The 15,778-nt window shown below is 37.8% G+C and overlaps 1 protein-coding gene across 5 annotated transcripts in view; it reads left to right on the top strand.

Annotated features, from left to right (window-relative positions):
- Positions 1 to 15,778, top strand: part of ARHGEF6 (Rac/Cdc42 guanine nucleotide exchange factor 6) — a 1,746,213-nt gene that overhangs the window by 1,530,684 nt on the left and 199,751 nt on the right. For all 5 annotated transcript variants that reach the window (XM_044065305.1, XM_044065303.1, XM_044065304.1 and 2 more), the window contains one exon: positions 4,006 to 4,139. In XM_044065305.1, coding sequence (XP_043921240.1) covers positions 4,006 to 4,139 — 134 coding nt within the window. The remainder of the gene's footprint in view (positions 1 to 4,005; positions 4,140 to 15,778) is intronic.

Raw genomic sequence — 15,778 nt, 5'->3', positions numbered from 1 at the left:
ATGAATTCTTCAAAGAATTTTCCTAAGTTCATTCCTTCGTTGCGTTATGTAAACTGCCCTATATCTGAGAAGTACATATTCCAGCTACCTCCATTCTGTATTCAAAGAATGCTGTTAGATGACTTCTCTATCCTTGGTCAAGCTATAACAAAGTGAGGTTTCAAGTCATTAGGTATTAATCACAGTTCTGTAACTTTTCGGTTGCTGCCTCCCATAGAACATCATTGTCATCAAGTTTTCTGTAACAAAGAATTGCAAACTTTGGATACTTATAAGTACTGATATTACACCTAAAAAGTTCTCTTGGTGAAAATTGAAAGATTTATTAGAAAAAAAAAGTGTTAATGTTATATACTAATGTTAGTAACTGTTATGGACTCATAGTTTTATTGGTTTTGACTGATTACTTATTTGATGGTTTGATTTTGTAATTTTTTATCTTTTCTTGATTCAAAATGCAATAAAAATAAATAAAAATATTTATTTTAGTGCATCAGGAATGATTCAAAGTTGTTTTGTTTTTTCAATTTTCTCCGCACTTGCTTGACCGCGAAGTTAGCAGCAGTGGTGGAAACATAATTTTAATTTGTTTTTTCATCTAGCTACAACTTTCACAGGCATCATTCATGCTGTTATGACCAGTTTCATCTGTAAGAGATATAATGCCAACCTGTAAAACTGATTGCACAACTTATTGCATGTCTTTTAAGTCACAGTAACCCAGGCCCAGATGGTTTACTGCCAGTTATCACTGGCAGAATTCTAACATCTGATCACTCTTACTGTAAGTTATCACTGACACCATTCTAACTAGGCTCACACTTGTCAGTTATCACTGTGTCCATTGTAGCTCTGATCACTCTTACAGTTAGCTATCGCTAGCACCATTCTAACCTGCAATTCCACTACTGTCAGTTATCACTGACATCATTCCAGCTGTGATCACTCTTACTCTCAGGTATCACTGAAACCATTCCAACTCTGATCACACTTACTGCCAGTTATCACTGACACCATTCTAACTCTGATCACACTTACTGCCAGTTATCACTGACACCATTCTAACTCTGATCACACTTATTGCCAGTTATCAGTAACACCATTTCTAATACTCACTCATATCACCCTCTGATCAATAGATAACATCATTTTAACACTGATCACCTCTTTGCCCTGTTATCACTAGCTAATGTGGCTCACTAAACTGTGAAACATTTCTCAAGTACTGTAGTAGTGTGTAAAATCACATAAAAGCAATGTCTCAAAGGAATCCTAAGACCAAGGAGTTACAAGAAGTGAACAAATTTTGCACTCTTGCTTTTAGTCGTAAAACTTACATCAGATTAAGTGCAAATACTTGATAATACAATTTAAATATCCTCTCCACCTTGGTAACATCTTAACATGAGCACCAGCTAATATAACTCAGCTAGAAATCCCTTGACTTCAATCAAATATAAACTTAAAAACATGCAAAAATAACAGTGTTGCATCTTTGCAGTTCTCCATTTTAACACACATCTGATAATTTGCTGAAATATTTAACTCTGGGGTAACTCTCACATGTAATCTTAATTATTAACACAGTTCTTTTATATCTAGAACAGTTTTCATGTTTCCCTCTTGTATGTCCATTTGTACTAATTCAAAAGTAAATTACATCCTCCGAGGCTCACATGCACCACAATGTCTGTATAATGCATTTTTTTCTGTTTAGTTTTGATTTTATGTTTGCATTTGTGTGTATATGTAGTCTTTGTGACAGGTATAAGACAGTTCTACTTCTGTATAAATATCTTGCAGCTGCCACAAAATGTTACTTAAACTTCAAATGTAGATGTTCAGTCATAGTGGACTTTGGAACCAAATACTTATTTTAATGTTATTAATAGCAGCATATGCACTTGTGTTTAAGTATGTGTAGATATTGTCATACTTGTGTGAGTATTTTTCAGGTCTCCATTTTTGGTACCACATTTTAAATTTGTACCCTTCTTATGTTTGACTTTTGGAGCCTTACCTACCTTTTTTTTTAAAGCTCAGAATGATCTTTGAGAATATTGTAGGTTTTATTAATGATCGATTTTGTAACGCACTATCAGAATTGCATTCTAAAGTAAATGCATCAGAAAAGGTGCTAATTTTAATGTTGTCAGTCTCAAATTCTGTGTTCTTTTTATTAAGTATAACCCTGTATGCCTTGTTCTGTTGTACTGCCATTACTTTGAAAATATTATCAGTAAATTTACTAACATGTCCTCTGTGTAAAAACATGTTTCCAAGAAAATGCTCAAAGAACTGTACATCCTTTCTAAGAACCTCTTCAAAGAATTGTTCATCCTTAGTTGCTAACCTGGATATGTTGATAGTGTGACTTGGCAACATTTTTCTTAACACAATGTGGGTGACTGCTCTGCTCGTGAACGAGTTACTGAATGCAGGCTTACAATAAACAGTAGGACTAACTGTGCCATTTTTTGGTCATCATTATTCTTGACATCTGGAAAATGAGCATTGTGTGTAGACTACCTCTCAACGTCTGAGCATTAAAATTCATATAACTGGTCTTTAAAAGTCATAGCAGCGGGTCTGAAAGGGGAGCATGTTCATATTTTTCAGAATCAAAGGTTTTTATACACTTAACTCTATATAGTTCGATTTAGTGAGTCTTTGTACAGGCTTAATTTTTGTATTTAATAAAATATGTGGCCATAAACAGATCTGACACTGAGAAACAGCATAAATCTTGGAGGAACAAGGTTAAATCTGAGGGCCAAAATCATAATGCTATGCATAAATAATAGCAGTTGACAGGTTTGAATCTAGCTGTAAACCTCAAAATGAATTGTGGAACTTTTTAATGACCCTAATCATTCTGTATGGTCTTGCAGACTGCCTTGTCATAGGACAGGGGAGAAAGGGTTATTATTTACATTATTTGTACTAATAATAGCCATTTTTGTCCATGATGGAGTGACCTGATTGTGAAAATATATATGTGACTGGGTGTGGGTGCAAAGCCCTTAAATAAGGGGTTCAGAGATATTTGCCCTGCCAAAGCAGTAATTGTTTATACATTTCCACAAACTCTAGATCTCTTGGAGTTCATATATGCAGAGTTTATCTGTACTCTGGGTGGTGAGTTTCATGTTGAAATGTACAACCTACTTTGCTTAAAGGTTGCATATTTCAGGTCAGCGCAGTGATGCGGTGAGTAGCATTGTTTCTGTAGATGAAGATTAGAGTAAGAGGCTGTCGGGTTCTGTTATCAGGAGAGGTACCTTCTGTGTAGGGTCTTCCTGTCTTCTCTGTGTTTGTTTGGGTTTTCTTTGTATATTCTGTTTTCCTCCCACATCCATGCAGTAGGTGGACTGGTTTCATAATTCTGCATGTATGATACAGAAGAAAGGTCTGGCAATCTGCTTCCATTCCCTTAGGTTCATATATGTGTGTATGTGTGTGTGTATGTATAGGTTCATATACAAGTAATAAGCTAGCTGCCCTTATGGGCAATTTAAGCTTAGCCAATTTCCCTTAAAGGTGAGAATCAGTCCCTGCACCTTGTGTTTGTAAAGTTAGTACCTTAACCATTATGCCTACAACAAATCATTTAATATAGAACGAGCTGGACTTTCCTTTGTGATGGCTGCTACTACAGTAACTGTAGTGTCACCATGTGACTAGACAGCAATGGGGGTACATTTCAGGTTAGTATAATTGACCATTTTCTTAGTACCAGACAGTTTAATGCTTCTGTTGTAGGACTATAGACTTTGTTACATATCAAGGGAAACTTTGTAACTGAAGAGCATACCATTTCCAATAGTCAAACCCTTACAAATGATTTCCAGTAGTCAAACCCTTACAAATGATTGATGTATGTAAAGCATTTAAAAAGTTGACTATTTGCCAGTATTTGTTTATTTGTAGTCTCTGTTGTCAGACATTAACTCATGCAGTTACAGACTTGTTATATTTATATGATGTGATATCTTTTCACTACAGGAAATATGATTGAAAGAATACTTGTGTCCTGTAGCAATAGTCAGGATTTGAATGAATGGTTCGAGCATCTTCATAGGCTTACCAAAGGTACAAGCAGTACATCATTAAAGGGACGGAGTGGAAGCACTTATTCTGTAAGTAACTGTGCTGTTTGTATACTTAATTATTATAGATAATTATATCTTATTACTATTTAAAGTACTGAAGCAGGAGAGAGAATATATAATTTTTAACTCAAATGCTGTGCTTTTTTCAGAAAAAGGTGAAGAGACAGTTTAATCTGTTTTTATTTTATACTAAAAAACTGCATGCATCACTGGGAGGTCATGAGATGTCAGTAATACTTTTACTTGTGTGTGTTTTAGAAAGAAATACATATTTTATGTTTTTAGCCATGTAAATGATTTAACTGGTTTAAATTAGCATTCTTTTTTTCCAAGTAAAAGTTGAGAAACATGATACTCAAACCTGAAGATGTTGTGCTCTGATAAGAACACTTTAATGCTATGGTCTGATTTTATTTATTTATTTAATTTTGTTTACTGAGGTTGAGGACTGATCAGGTGTGACCATTTGCAGGCTCAGGCCAGGTTGAATACATAGTAACAGCAGTAAAGTAAGATTAAAGGTATAATTCAATTGTATGGTATAGTAACATAACACAAGATAGATGTAAACAATATGCATGTATTTACAAAAAGGTTTAAAAAGTAGTAGGGTCAGGAGTATACATTGCATAAGACAGGGGTTATAGGTGAGGTAAATGTGATTTAGCCAAAAAGAATAGACATACTGTATGCAAGTAGAGAGGGAAATTTTAGCCATGAATAAAGTAGAATTTGTAGACTACTAAGAGCTAATAACAGGAGAAGTCAGTATTAGATATATAGTAGGGAATAAGTAGGGCAGATGGGGAACTAGTAGGTATGAGTTTATGAATTAGAGAAATTAGCAGATTTAAACAACCAAGGTTTTCTGGGTGAATATAATAATGGAACCATGGGAGTTTGGTGACATGGCCTGTGTTCTGACATGTGCACTTATATCGATCAGGTAAGTATTATCTGAATTTAGCTTTGAATTGTTTGCACTGTTTGATTTCAGTGTGATCAGTTAGCAATGATTGTCATAGTTTAGGTTAAGAACAGAGAAGCTGTAATAAGTGGAATGAAATTTAGTGAATGAAGTTGTGAGAGTAGGACCATTCGCAGATTACAGTCTTAGGTTGTAGTGTGGGCTGGATGCTGTTAGTCTGATAGTTATGGGGATGGCATATCTTGATAAAGGAGTCTGAAGAGAAGGGAGCTAACAAGGAGGTTGGCTCACACTTGAATGGGTAGCCAGTTTGCATTTTTTAAGGTGCTGCAGTAATGTTTATGGTTTAATTTCTCCAAGTCTTTTGGGTTTCTAATATCATGCTGAGAATGGACTCCATTCCTAAGTCTCGGAGTACGATTAAAGTTCATGAAATTAATATTGTTTCAGTCTTTGACATTAGTCGAAAGTGTTCTTCTCAGCACTTGCAATGTGTCCAGAACTGACTCCTGCAATTCATACAGAGTTACATATATTGGCAGCATACCTAAATATAACTGTAAATTGTTTTTTATGTGTCCCACTGCTGTTGGAATTGTGTGGGTATCTTTCTTCCACATTGCTGTCATTTCTGCCTGAAAATCTTGGTAGTTTGAGTTTGTGTCTCTGTACACAAGACACTGTAATCACTGGGTGTAGCAATTTCAATGATCAGTGGATGACTATATTTAGTTTTTCCTCTATCTGTTTTCTGAATTGTTAGTAATGGGTGATCCCATGCGATATAAACTTCATCATTCCTTATAATGCTTTTTGACTCACGTTTCCAGTGCTTCTCAGCTACATCAGTATTGAAATGTTTGCACAGTCAACAATGCAACAACAGTCTTGCTACATTATTATTCCTTTCAGTTTACATCCCTCTGTCATTAGTGTATCACACCCAACAATTAGATGTGAAAATATTTCCAGTTCTGTTTTACAGAACCTGCATTTTTCTGTTTCTCCCACATGTCCAGTGGACTTTGTAAACCAATGTGTACATAGCGGCCCTCTGTCCTGGGCTGCCAATATTAAACTTTCATCTTTTGGTTTAAATTCACCTCTGCTTAACTATTCCAGCATCAAATCCTGATCAACATGAGGTTGTTCCAGGAGTTTTTTGTACTTCCCACAATATTTATGTCTTTCCCTCATTTTTTGCCCTATCTTCTGATCCGTCTCCTTATATTCTTTGTTTTGTTTATTGGTACATTCAGTTGCTGCCTGATATTTGTCTGTTTATGGTTTGATTTCCATTCCTGCTTGACACCAATATGCTTTTGCTAACGTAAGCAGGGAAGTTATCTTAGACTTTTTCTTCTCATGTTTTAAAACTTTCACTATGTTCGGATCTGGTGAGGTTAGCAGATATGCATACAGTCTTATAATTGCAGATGTATACATGTAATTCATTTCAAGGAGGCCCATACCTCCTTCAGAACGAGAGATATATAATATTGGTATTCACTGATTTTTATATATCATTTGATAAAAGCGAAGCATTTTTCTTGTTTTCCTGTCCCATTTTTCTTGTTTTCCTGTCCCACTTCCCCAGTACTTTTTGGGGCCAGTCAGTCATGCCAAAACTATAAGTTAAAAGAGTGAGAGCAAATTGGTTTCTAGCTTGGACTTTGTTCCTAGTGTTTTCAATATTAGTTTGTCTTCTGAAGTATTCCTTACTGAGTTTTATTCACATTTGTTCATGTTTTGTTGCAGATTCTTCATCAATTCCCAAACATTTATCCACTCCTTACAGCTCAGGTTTATTTAAATCACATTCCTGTCTCAGACGGATATGTTCTCGGTGCTCCAGCTTTCCTGCTTTGTGTTGCTTTCGCACATTTATCAAGACCAAAACCACTTACAGTTGTGCTTTCAGTTTCTCATCTTATGAACTGTACAGTTTTAAGTCATCCAAAAAAGATAAGTGTCTACACTTGGATGTTTTCTGGGAGCTAAATTATAACGAAAATCTAGTCTGTTAAGTAAACAGCTTAATGAGTTAAGGGCAACATGAAACAGCAAAGGTGATAAAGAATCACCCTGGAATATATTCCCCTTTAAATTTCTGTCCCTAGGATAATAATTTGTTTTTTGTCATGACTTAATTGCAAAGTGGATTGCCACTGTTTCATAGTCATAATAATTTAATTGATCAATGTAGGATGTATCTCCTTTGTAAGGTTTCCCTTTTCCATAAATGTGTCATGGTGTCAAATGCTTTTTTGTAATCTTTGAATGCCATACTTGGATTCTTCACCTTTTTTTACAATTCTTCATTATGTCTTTATTTTGTTACTGCTTTGTTCTATGGCCACGATTGAGTTTTCTTCCAAATGAATATAAACTCTGTCAGCATTAGTTCCAGTATATAGTTTCTACATTGTCTGAAGACATGTTATTGGTCTATACTTTTTAGGATGGCTTATAGATTCACTCTTGAGGTGTATCATTTTTCCTGTTGTTAACCAGGTTGGTGTCTGATGGGCATATAAGTTGTTCTTACTGTAGGCTAAGTCTTCATGTAAAAATGTTAATACTTTTATCCAGAAATTAAGTACTGTATCTGGGCCTGTGGATTTCCATTTAGGAGCTTTTCTTAATTTTGTTTCAGTCTCTCAGGCTGTTACTTCATCCCATTTCATATCCTGTACATTTGAACTTGTTGCCCTTTCTTTTACTATTGCTATCCATTCAGCATCTTTATGTTCTAGAGGGTCTTTATAAATGTTTTTCCAAAATGTGTCTAGTTCTTCTTTTTGGCAGTTTTCGGTTATCGGGGCAACACTTTAAACGTGGTTGCTGAGGTCAAAATCCAGGCACTTGTCATGTCTTTTTAGTCTTATTATGACCGGATGTTTGTAGAACTATTTTACTGCTTAATAATTTAAAAAGGAGATGATATTTCTAATTTTTACATGCACCTGGTTAAAAGACATGAAAAAGCACTTGATTTCAACTTAATGATTGTGTTTAAAATGTGGCTGTTGATTCCTGCATTGCACTCACATTTTACAGTATTATTCACAAAGTGATTTATTAAGCCTAGCTGGTACTCATAAAGAAATTCCAGTATTTCCACTACATTTTCTTGAACCTAAGATGTTGTTGTTGTCTTTCAGCTTTTCCCAGTTAGGGGTCGCCACAGCGGAACTCCGGTCCGCTAATGATTGGCAGTAGATTTTTCACGAACCCCGAGGTGCCAGCTTGACGTTCAACCTTCAACGAAGGCACACCCATTTACGCATGTCTTTCGAATGGCCACCCAACCACGGGGAGGACATGCAGACTCCACACAGAAGGCACTCCCCGTGCTCCAACCGGGAATGGAACGGGAGAACCTCTTGCTGTGAGGCAACAACGCTACTGCTGCACTAACATAAGATAATTATACTTATACAGATTTCATGTCTTCAGCCCATTTTGACACTTGGCAGTTGAACTACGAACTACAGATCCTCTAAGCTGCGTGACAAGCCACACAGAGAAGCCGTCACTCAATAATATTTGTACCACAGTCACACCATTGAATGGCTCAGTAGCCCAACATATGTATATCAGTATTCAAGGTGCAGTAAAGGACTGTAAAGAAATAATCCAGAAATGTAAGAACTTTATTTTAAAACTGAACAAACGAGTCTATCCAAGTCTCTTTGACACAATACAGAAAGGCCAATGCAAAAGCGGTCACTCAAAAAGAAAATTGGTAACACACTCACGCCATTGAATGCGCCTTTAGCCCAACATTTATATGTGTAATGATGTTATCCACAGATGTAAGCACTGCATTTTTATCTGAACAGACGAGACTTTCTAAGCGTCATTGATACAATTTTTTTTTCATTTCTGCATTGGCAAGCCATAGCATGCAAACTAGATGGTGTCACACGTGCTGAGCAACCATGCGGGCTGTTTGCCATTAGTGGTGGTGATTGAAGAAGATTCAGAAAAGCTTATCCCCTGAGCTTTTCATGACATTTAGTATATTTTTTTTAATTTTTCAAGGCAACAATCTGTTAAGGGTTTAAGTGAATAAAGTATGCTACTAGAACTGACTGGGTAAATGACTTTCACAGTCCCCTAAATACATCAGTTTGTTAAAACTATACCCTAACTCAAATTTATATTTTTAAAAATGTGTTTCAGCAAAAAAAATTATGAATTAAGGCTGTGAGCATCTTAATAACCAACAGTGGAACACCAAAACTAACTCAATCAATTAACATCATCTTGTAACTAACATTTTTCAGTCTATATGTCCTGGTACGATTGTTGCCCCATTAACAGAAAAGTACCCATTCTTTTTTATTGGTGCTTCTATTCCTCTTGCTTTGTTTCCCAATTCTCTATAAAGCTTTTTGGGTCAGCAATGAATTGCTTATTTTGTATTTTTCTGTTATGTTTATAGGTATATCTTCTTAGATATTCAGCCTGTGCCGATATCTTTAGTTTATTATTTACAGTAGGGTATGACTGATCCTGGTCTTTTCTGATACAGTCCCTTGCTTGTGCTAATCAATTTTTGTTGATCGGTTTCCTCTTCTATACTCTTCCAACAGGGAAACTTCTTGTCTTAATTGCTTTATAGTTTTCTCTGTTCAATGCTTCCATGATGGCATTTTATTTCTTCCCTTCATTTCCCCTTATTGCTCTGCATTTTATGGTAAGAAATTATATGGTATTAATTTAGTTGCACGGTAACGTATCCTATTTACTTCAGTTATATCACATGAATTTCTCTTAATAGTTTTGATTATCTTTGCTCCTCTGTTTTATCAGACTTCTAACATTTTAGGTTTTATTTACTTTCTGTAATCTGTTTCTCTCATTGATCTTAATATGTTTATCCATTTCTGTTAAAACAAGCAACTCTTCCCTTAGATCATTTTCTTCTAAACTAAAGGCACATTCTTTGCTCTCTGTTTCCTAAAGATATTCTACATAAAGTTCCAGAACATTTTCCTGTGACATTCCCTTCAGCTGCATCCTACATCATCCATTGCTGTTTCATATGGGAACTCACTGGCCTATCACGTCACTTCTTTGAGTGCATCAGAGTTGAACTGTTTCCTGTCCCTTCCCTTGCTATGCAACTTCAACTGAACTTTTGTACTGGTTTCCCCACTGAAGGCTCCAGAGCATCTTCATGTAGCAAGTGATCAGATGCCTCCCTTTCAACTTGTTTCTCCTTAATTTAGGGACTCATTATTGTACCATGCTGTGACGTTACTCGATTTGGATTTTATACGCTAAATCCTTTACTTCACAGGTAATCTTTGGAGCTGCTTTTTTGTTTTGACTAGTTTGGCTTTCTCCTCTGCATAAATCTTGCACCATATCCAATTTCTTTTTCTTTCTCATATCCATGTTTCTTTTTTATACCTTTTAAAGATCACTAGGTTTTTGTCATTATATTTTCATATTTCTTCTGTTGCTTCTTTTTCCAAGCAGTCCAAAAGTTTCATGTTTTTCATGAATCTTTTGTATTAATGAATACAAAATTGCATTTGAAGCTTTTGACAGTTTTACTTGTGCAAGTATTTTTCTATCTTCTAATTTCTCCCTTAATCTTTTTGAATATCTTCTATCTGGAAATTCTTGGCTTCTAGCATAATTGTAACAATGCATAATTTCTTCCTTATCTTCAGTAGGTCACTCTATCATCTTTATGGCACCTTTTTTGGCTTGTCAGTTTTTGCATTTTTTTGTGGACTGCTACTTCCTTCTAGGGCGGCACCATCCCCCCTGAGCCTGGCCTAACACCATTGTAGCAATATTTCCATGTCTTGAGGATTCTGTACTGCCATTTTTTCCAGTCCTGCCACCAGTGTGCATACCAGGATTCGGCACTTTTTTATTCTGGGACTTCTGCATACAACTTTTTTTTAACCTACTTCTGTCCATGAAATATGCTATGTAAAATACAGTCTGTATATCAGTGTCGTCTTGGTGAGATTTTGTGAAAACAAGGTTCACCAGGGCTCACCCACTAAGATTTGAGGATGAATTCAGTTCCAGCAGTACTACTCTCCTTTTCTTGCTAAATTTCTCACTTCTATTCCCATTGTGTCTCCTTTTGGACCCTGAGGAGCTTTGGTGATGAAATGGTAATTTTTATTAGAAGGAGATTGTAAGGTGGCAGTATTTTTGTAAGGCAGTGGCAAATAAGGCTAAGCCATTTTCTAGTTGTGCGAGTAGGACACGTTTACCTAAGGCTGCTCTAGGAGGAGGTTAGAGGAAATGAGATATATTTTGGGCCTAGTATAGGAGGTAGTTGGCTTTGGATCTGACATTCTGAATGTGTCTTGGAAGTTGGACTGGTCAAGACAAATGCCAAGGTATCTAAATGCTGTGGTAGGTTCATTTAGGTCATTGTCTAGGTCTTTTATATAGATAGAGACATTGGCTTTAGTGAGTCCTTTGTTTGTGCCAAACAGCATTTAATAGGGTCACTGTTCCACCCTTCCATTGTTCTGTAATGTAATACAAAGTACTATGGTTTCACATGACTTAAATAACATCCCTCTCACAAAATAATGCAACTAGTAAGCAACACACAGCCACACACCACCACAGTACTCCTGGAACACTAGACTTATGTGGAGGTGGTTAAAAATCAGTCTCTAAACCTTCAAGAATTAGAACTAAGAAATTTCAGCCACCAGGCCACAGCTCTGCATCATGAACACATACATCACCAGCCAATAATCATATATTTCACGGAATCGTAAGAGTGCATGTTGCAAGCCCTTAAGACCTACAACAGCTGCCCCTCTCTGGGAAATGTTTTGGTAATGGGTGATTCTGTTGTGAGGTCTAGTGATACTGCTTTCATGAGACTGATCAAGAACAGGGTGGCATCAGTGTTTCTGGGGTCAGCATCCATGGCATTGCAAAAGTTCTTAGTCCCCTCCATTCTGACAGATGCAACTACTGACTGGTGGTGGCCCATGGGGAGGGGGTGGTGAATTACATCAGGGGAAAAGCAGAAGGATATGGTTGATCTTCCTGTACATGTGGCAAAGGCAGAAAATACTGCAGTTTTGAGGCACCTCTTGCTATCACCAAGAATTATGCTGAAATTCAAGGACAGGATGATTAGTTTCCATAATTACTTTAAGAGCTAGTGTCATTCTGGAGTGATGTAGTGTGTGTCTGTGTAGGACGAGATGACTGGTAAACCCTACTTCTTTGACAGCGATGATCTCTATCTTTCTTATCAGGACTTTCACCCTCTGGCTAAAACACCTTCTGCAAGACAGTAGATTTATACCTAACCAAGCCCCTCCCTCTACACACACCCCTTCCGACCACACTTAATACTCCAACAAACCCCACCCAATTCCAGTCACATCACAACCCAACACATTCCAATAACTATGCCTACACTCCGTCCACACACTATAATGCTAACTAGACTTCTTATCCCCCTCTCCTGTCTCACCTGTATTACACTCCTCCCTAACACACACCTACCTCACAACCCCCATGCCACCGCCTCTTACCTCCCAAATCTCCCTTGAACTCTACTCCTCCAGCCTAACCCAATTATTCAAACCCAAAATACTCCCAATCCCAACCTCCACATACCATTCTCAGATTTCTAACTCAACCCCCCCCCTTCCTAAACTTTTCTTCCTATCTCCAATATACCATGTCAGTCAGCTCTTCCTCTATATCTCCCTGTCACTTTCAGGTGACATTGACCCTAACCCCGGACCCAATCCCAGCGTAAAACTCACTAACCACAAACCCCAAAAACCCAAATCTATCCGCCTCACCACACTAATGCGCAAGGCCTCAGAAGTAAAATCCCCAACCTTCGTGCCTGGCTTGCTCACAACCAACCCAACATAATCACCATCTCTGAGACCTGGCTTAAACCTTCCATCAGTGACAACGAAATCCTTCCTCCAGGCTACCAGATCCTTCGCAATGACAGAACCCAGAAAAAAAGGAGGTGGAATTGCTATTATCTACCCCTCCACCCATACGTTAACTCCTTATACCAACCCCATCCTAACCTTTGCCAATGCCGAAATGATAGTAGGCTATTTAAAACTTAACTTCAAATCCATATGCATCAGCTCCATCTACATCCCCCAGACAAATATACCAAAACACTAGAAGACATCCTGTCTTGGTTTAGCTCCAATATCAGAAATGAAACCTATATCCTTGGTGATATGAACATTAACTGGGCTTCTTTTAATTCAGACACCCCAACCCATTCAGTTAACCTGTACAACTTAACCCAACTTAAAAACCTTTCAACCAGGCCAAACAAGATTGGATATTGACAACCCATCCCAACCTTACCTCAAATGCCAGAATACTACCTGATCCACACGATGACCACCTACCAGCCTTCATAGACTGCTTATCCTCTCCCCTACTAAAACATCACCAAGACAGCCAAACCTGCAACCTAACCTCCTTCAACCCTGAAATCTTCTCAAAATGCCTAAAACACACTGACTGGTCACCACTTAAACCCCTCCCACTAGACAGTGCTGTATCTTATTTCAACAAAACATTCCTCTCCATTTTAAATCAACTAGCACCATTTGGATCCAAATGCATCAGAACCAACCCCTGGCCCTGGATATCTTATGAAACTAAGCATATTATGCATCAATGAGACAAAAAAATGGAAATAGTACCAAAACCAGAACACCACCTACTCCCTCCAGAATTTAAACAACTACAAAACCTAGCCAAAAAATCAAAAACTAAAGATCACAAAAACAGAACACCACCAACTCCCTTCAGAATTTAAACAACTACAAAACCTAGCCAAAAAAATCAAAAACTAAAGATCGCAAAACCTGCTACTGCAAACTCCAATCCATGCTCTCATCCAGTCTAAAAAGATTTTGGAGTTCTGTTTCCTCCATTCTTCACCCAGGTAATAAATACAACCCATGCCCAGACCCTAACCTTACCAGCCTAGAAACTGCCACTAAATTCAACTCATTCTTTATAGACTGCATGGCAAAACTATCCTCCTCCTTCTCTGACCCCCCTCCTGCCCCCCCTCACCCCACCAACTAACCTCCTCCCCTTCAACCTAAAACCCATCCCCACAAATACAATAAAAATAATTCTCCTTAAGCTAAAACCCTGTCACAACGCTTCAGATGATCTACCACCTACCTTCCTCAAACAATCTGCTGAAACCATAGCCTATCCCGTATCTTTTCTTATAAATAGATCCATACAGGAATCCTACGTCCGAATCATCTGGTGTCACGCATACATCATCCCACTTCACAAAGGTGGTAAAAACATCGACACAACCAATTTCACACCCATAGCCATACTTTCCCCTCTTTCTAAAATACTCGAAAAAAACTATCCATTCTCAAATCTTGCAGTACCTAACACTGAACAAACTCCTCTGCCCTATTCAACAAGGCTTTTGCTCTGGCCATAGTACCATGACTGCCCTTCTTTCCTTTTTTGAGACCATCAACCTAACACACGACAATGGCAGATACGTATCATCACTGTTTTTATTTCTCTCAAAGGCATTCAACACCATCTCCCACACCTTACTCCTATCCCAGCTCTCATTCTTACTTCTCTCTCCCCGCACCCTAGCCTGGTTCACCAGCTACCTATCCAACCACCAACGAGCTGTCCAATGGAAAGAATCAACCTCTCCTTTCCTACCTACACCCACCGGCGTTCCAAATGGATCAGGGGTCTGTATTATAATCTCGAAAGTTTAATAGTTCGAATGCATAAACATTGAACTGTATGCATCGAACTATTAAACAATCGAACCGCGATAAAAATATTTTTAAAACCAAAAAAAAAAACTAACAAATGAGTGTAGGCAGGGGGGCAAGCCCCACTGCATCCCCACAACCCCGCTACTTAAATATACCAACTCTGAGATCTCGCTACAGTGTAGGAAAGGGAAATCTTCCCTTTCCACACCATACTCCATTGAATTGGTATATTTAAGTAGCGGGGGGTGTGGGGGGCGCAGGGGTGCTTTCCCTCCTGCCTAAACACCCTTTACTTGTTTTTTTTTTTTTTTTTTTTTTTTTTTTATAGGGTCTCCTAGAATTTCGATGGTTTAATGTTTCGATCACTAAAGTTCGATCTTTAGTGATTCGACGCATTAAACCTTCGAGATTCTAATAGAGATCCATGGATCAGTACTAGGCCTTCTCCTCTTTAACATATTCATCAACAACTTCCACCTCAGCATCTCAGAAGCCTCTGTTATCCAGTACGCACATGAATCCACCATCATCTGCACTACCTCCTGCCAGTCTGAACTGCTAATAAAAATCCAGCTAACATTCTCCAAAACAGAAGCCTGGATGCAATCCAATCACCTAGCCCTAAATGCTAGCAAAACAAAACTAATGATTTTTACCCCTACTAGAAACCTATTCTCCATTATAAGCCAAAATAACACCCCTCTAGAAATAGTTCCCAGTACCAAACTGCTAGGCATCATCATTGATGAAAAGCTAAAGTTTGACTCCCACATATACTCAGCCATTAAGAAGACTCATCAAAAAATTGGTCTCTTCTACAGACACAACCATTACCTCAGCCCCTCCACCCGATAAATACTTGCATCTACCTTCCTCCTCTCCTCTCTCATGTATGGCGCTCCCCTATTCACCAATCTCCAACTAGGCCTGCGTTCCAAACTTGAGTCCTGATATTTGCA

This window comes from Protopterus annectens, chromosome 3.part0, assembly GCF_019279795.1.
Source record: "Protopterus annectens isolate FY-2018-M chromosome 3.part0, PAN1.0, whole genome shotgun sequence".
Taxonomy (NCBI): domain Eukaryota; kingdom Metazoa; phylum Chordata; order Ceratodontiformes; family Protopteridae; genus Protopterus; species Protopterus annectens.
Note: the sequence above shows the minus strand (reverse complement) of the source record. Positions and strands in the feature narration are given on the sequence as shown.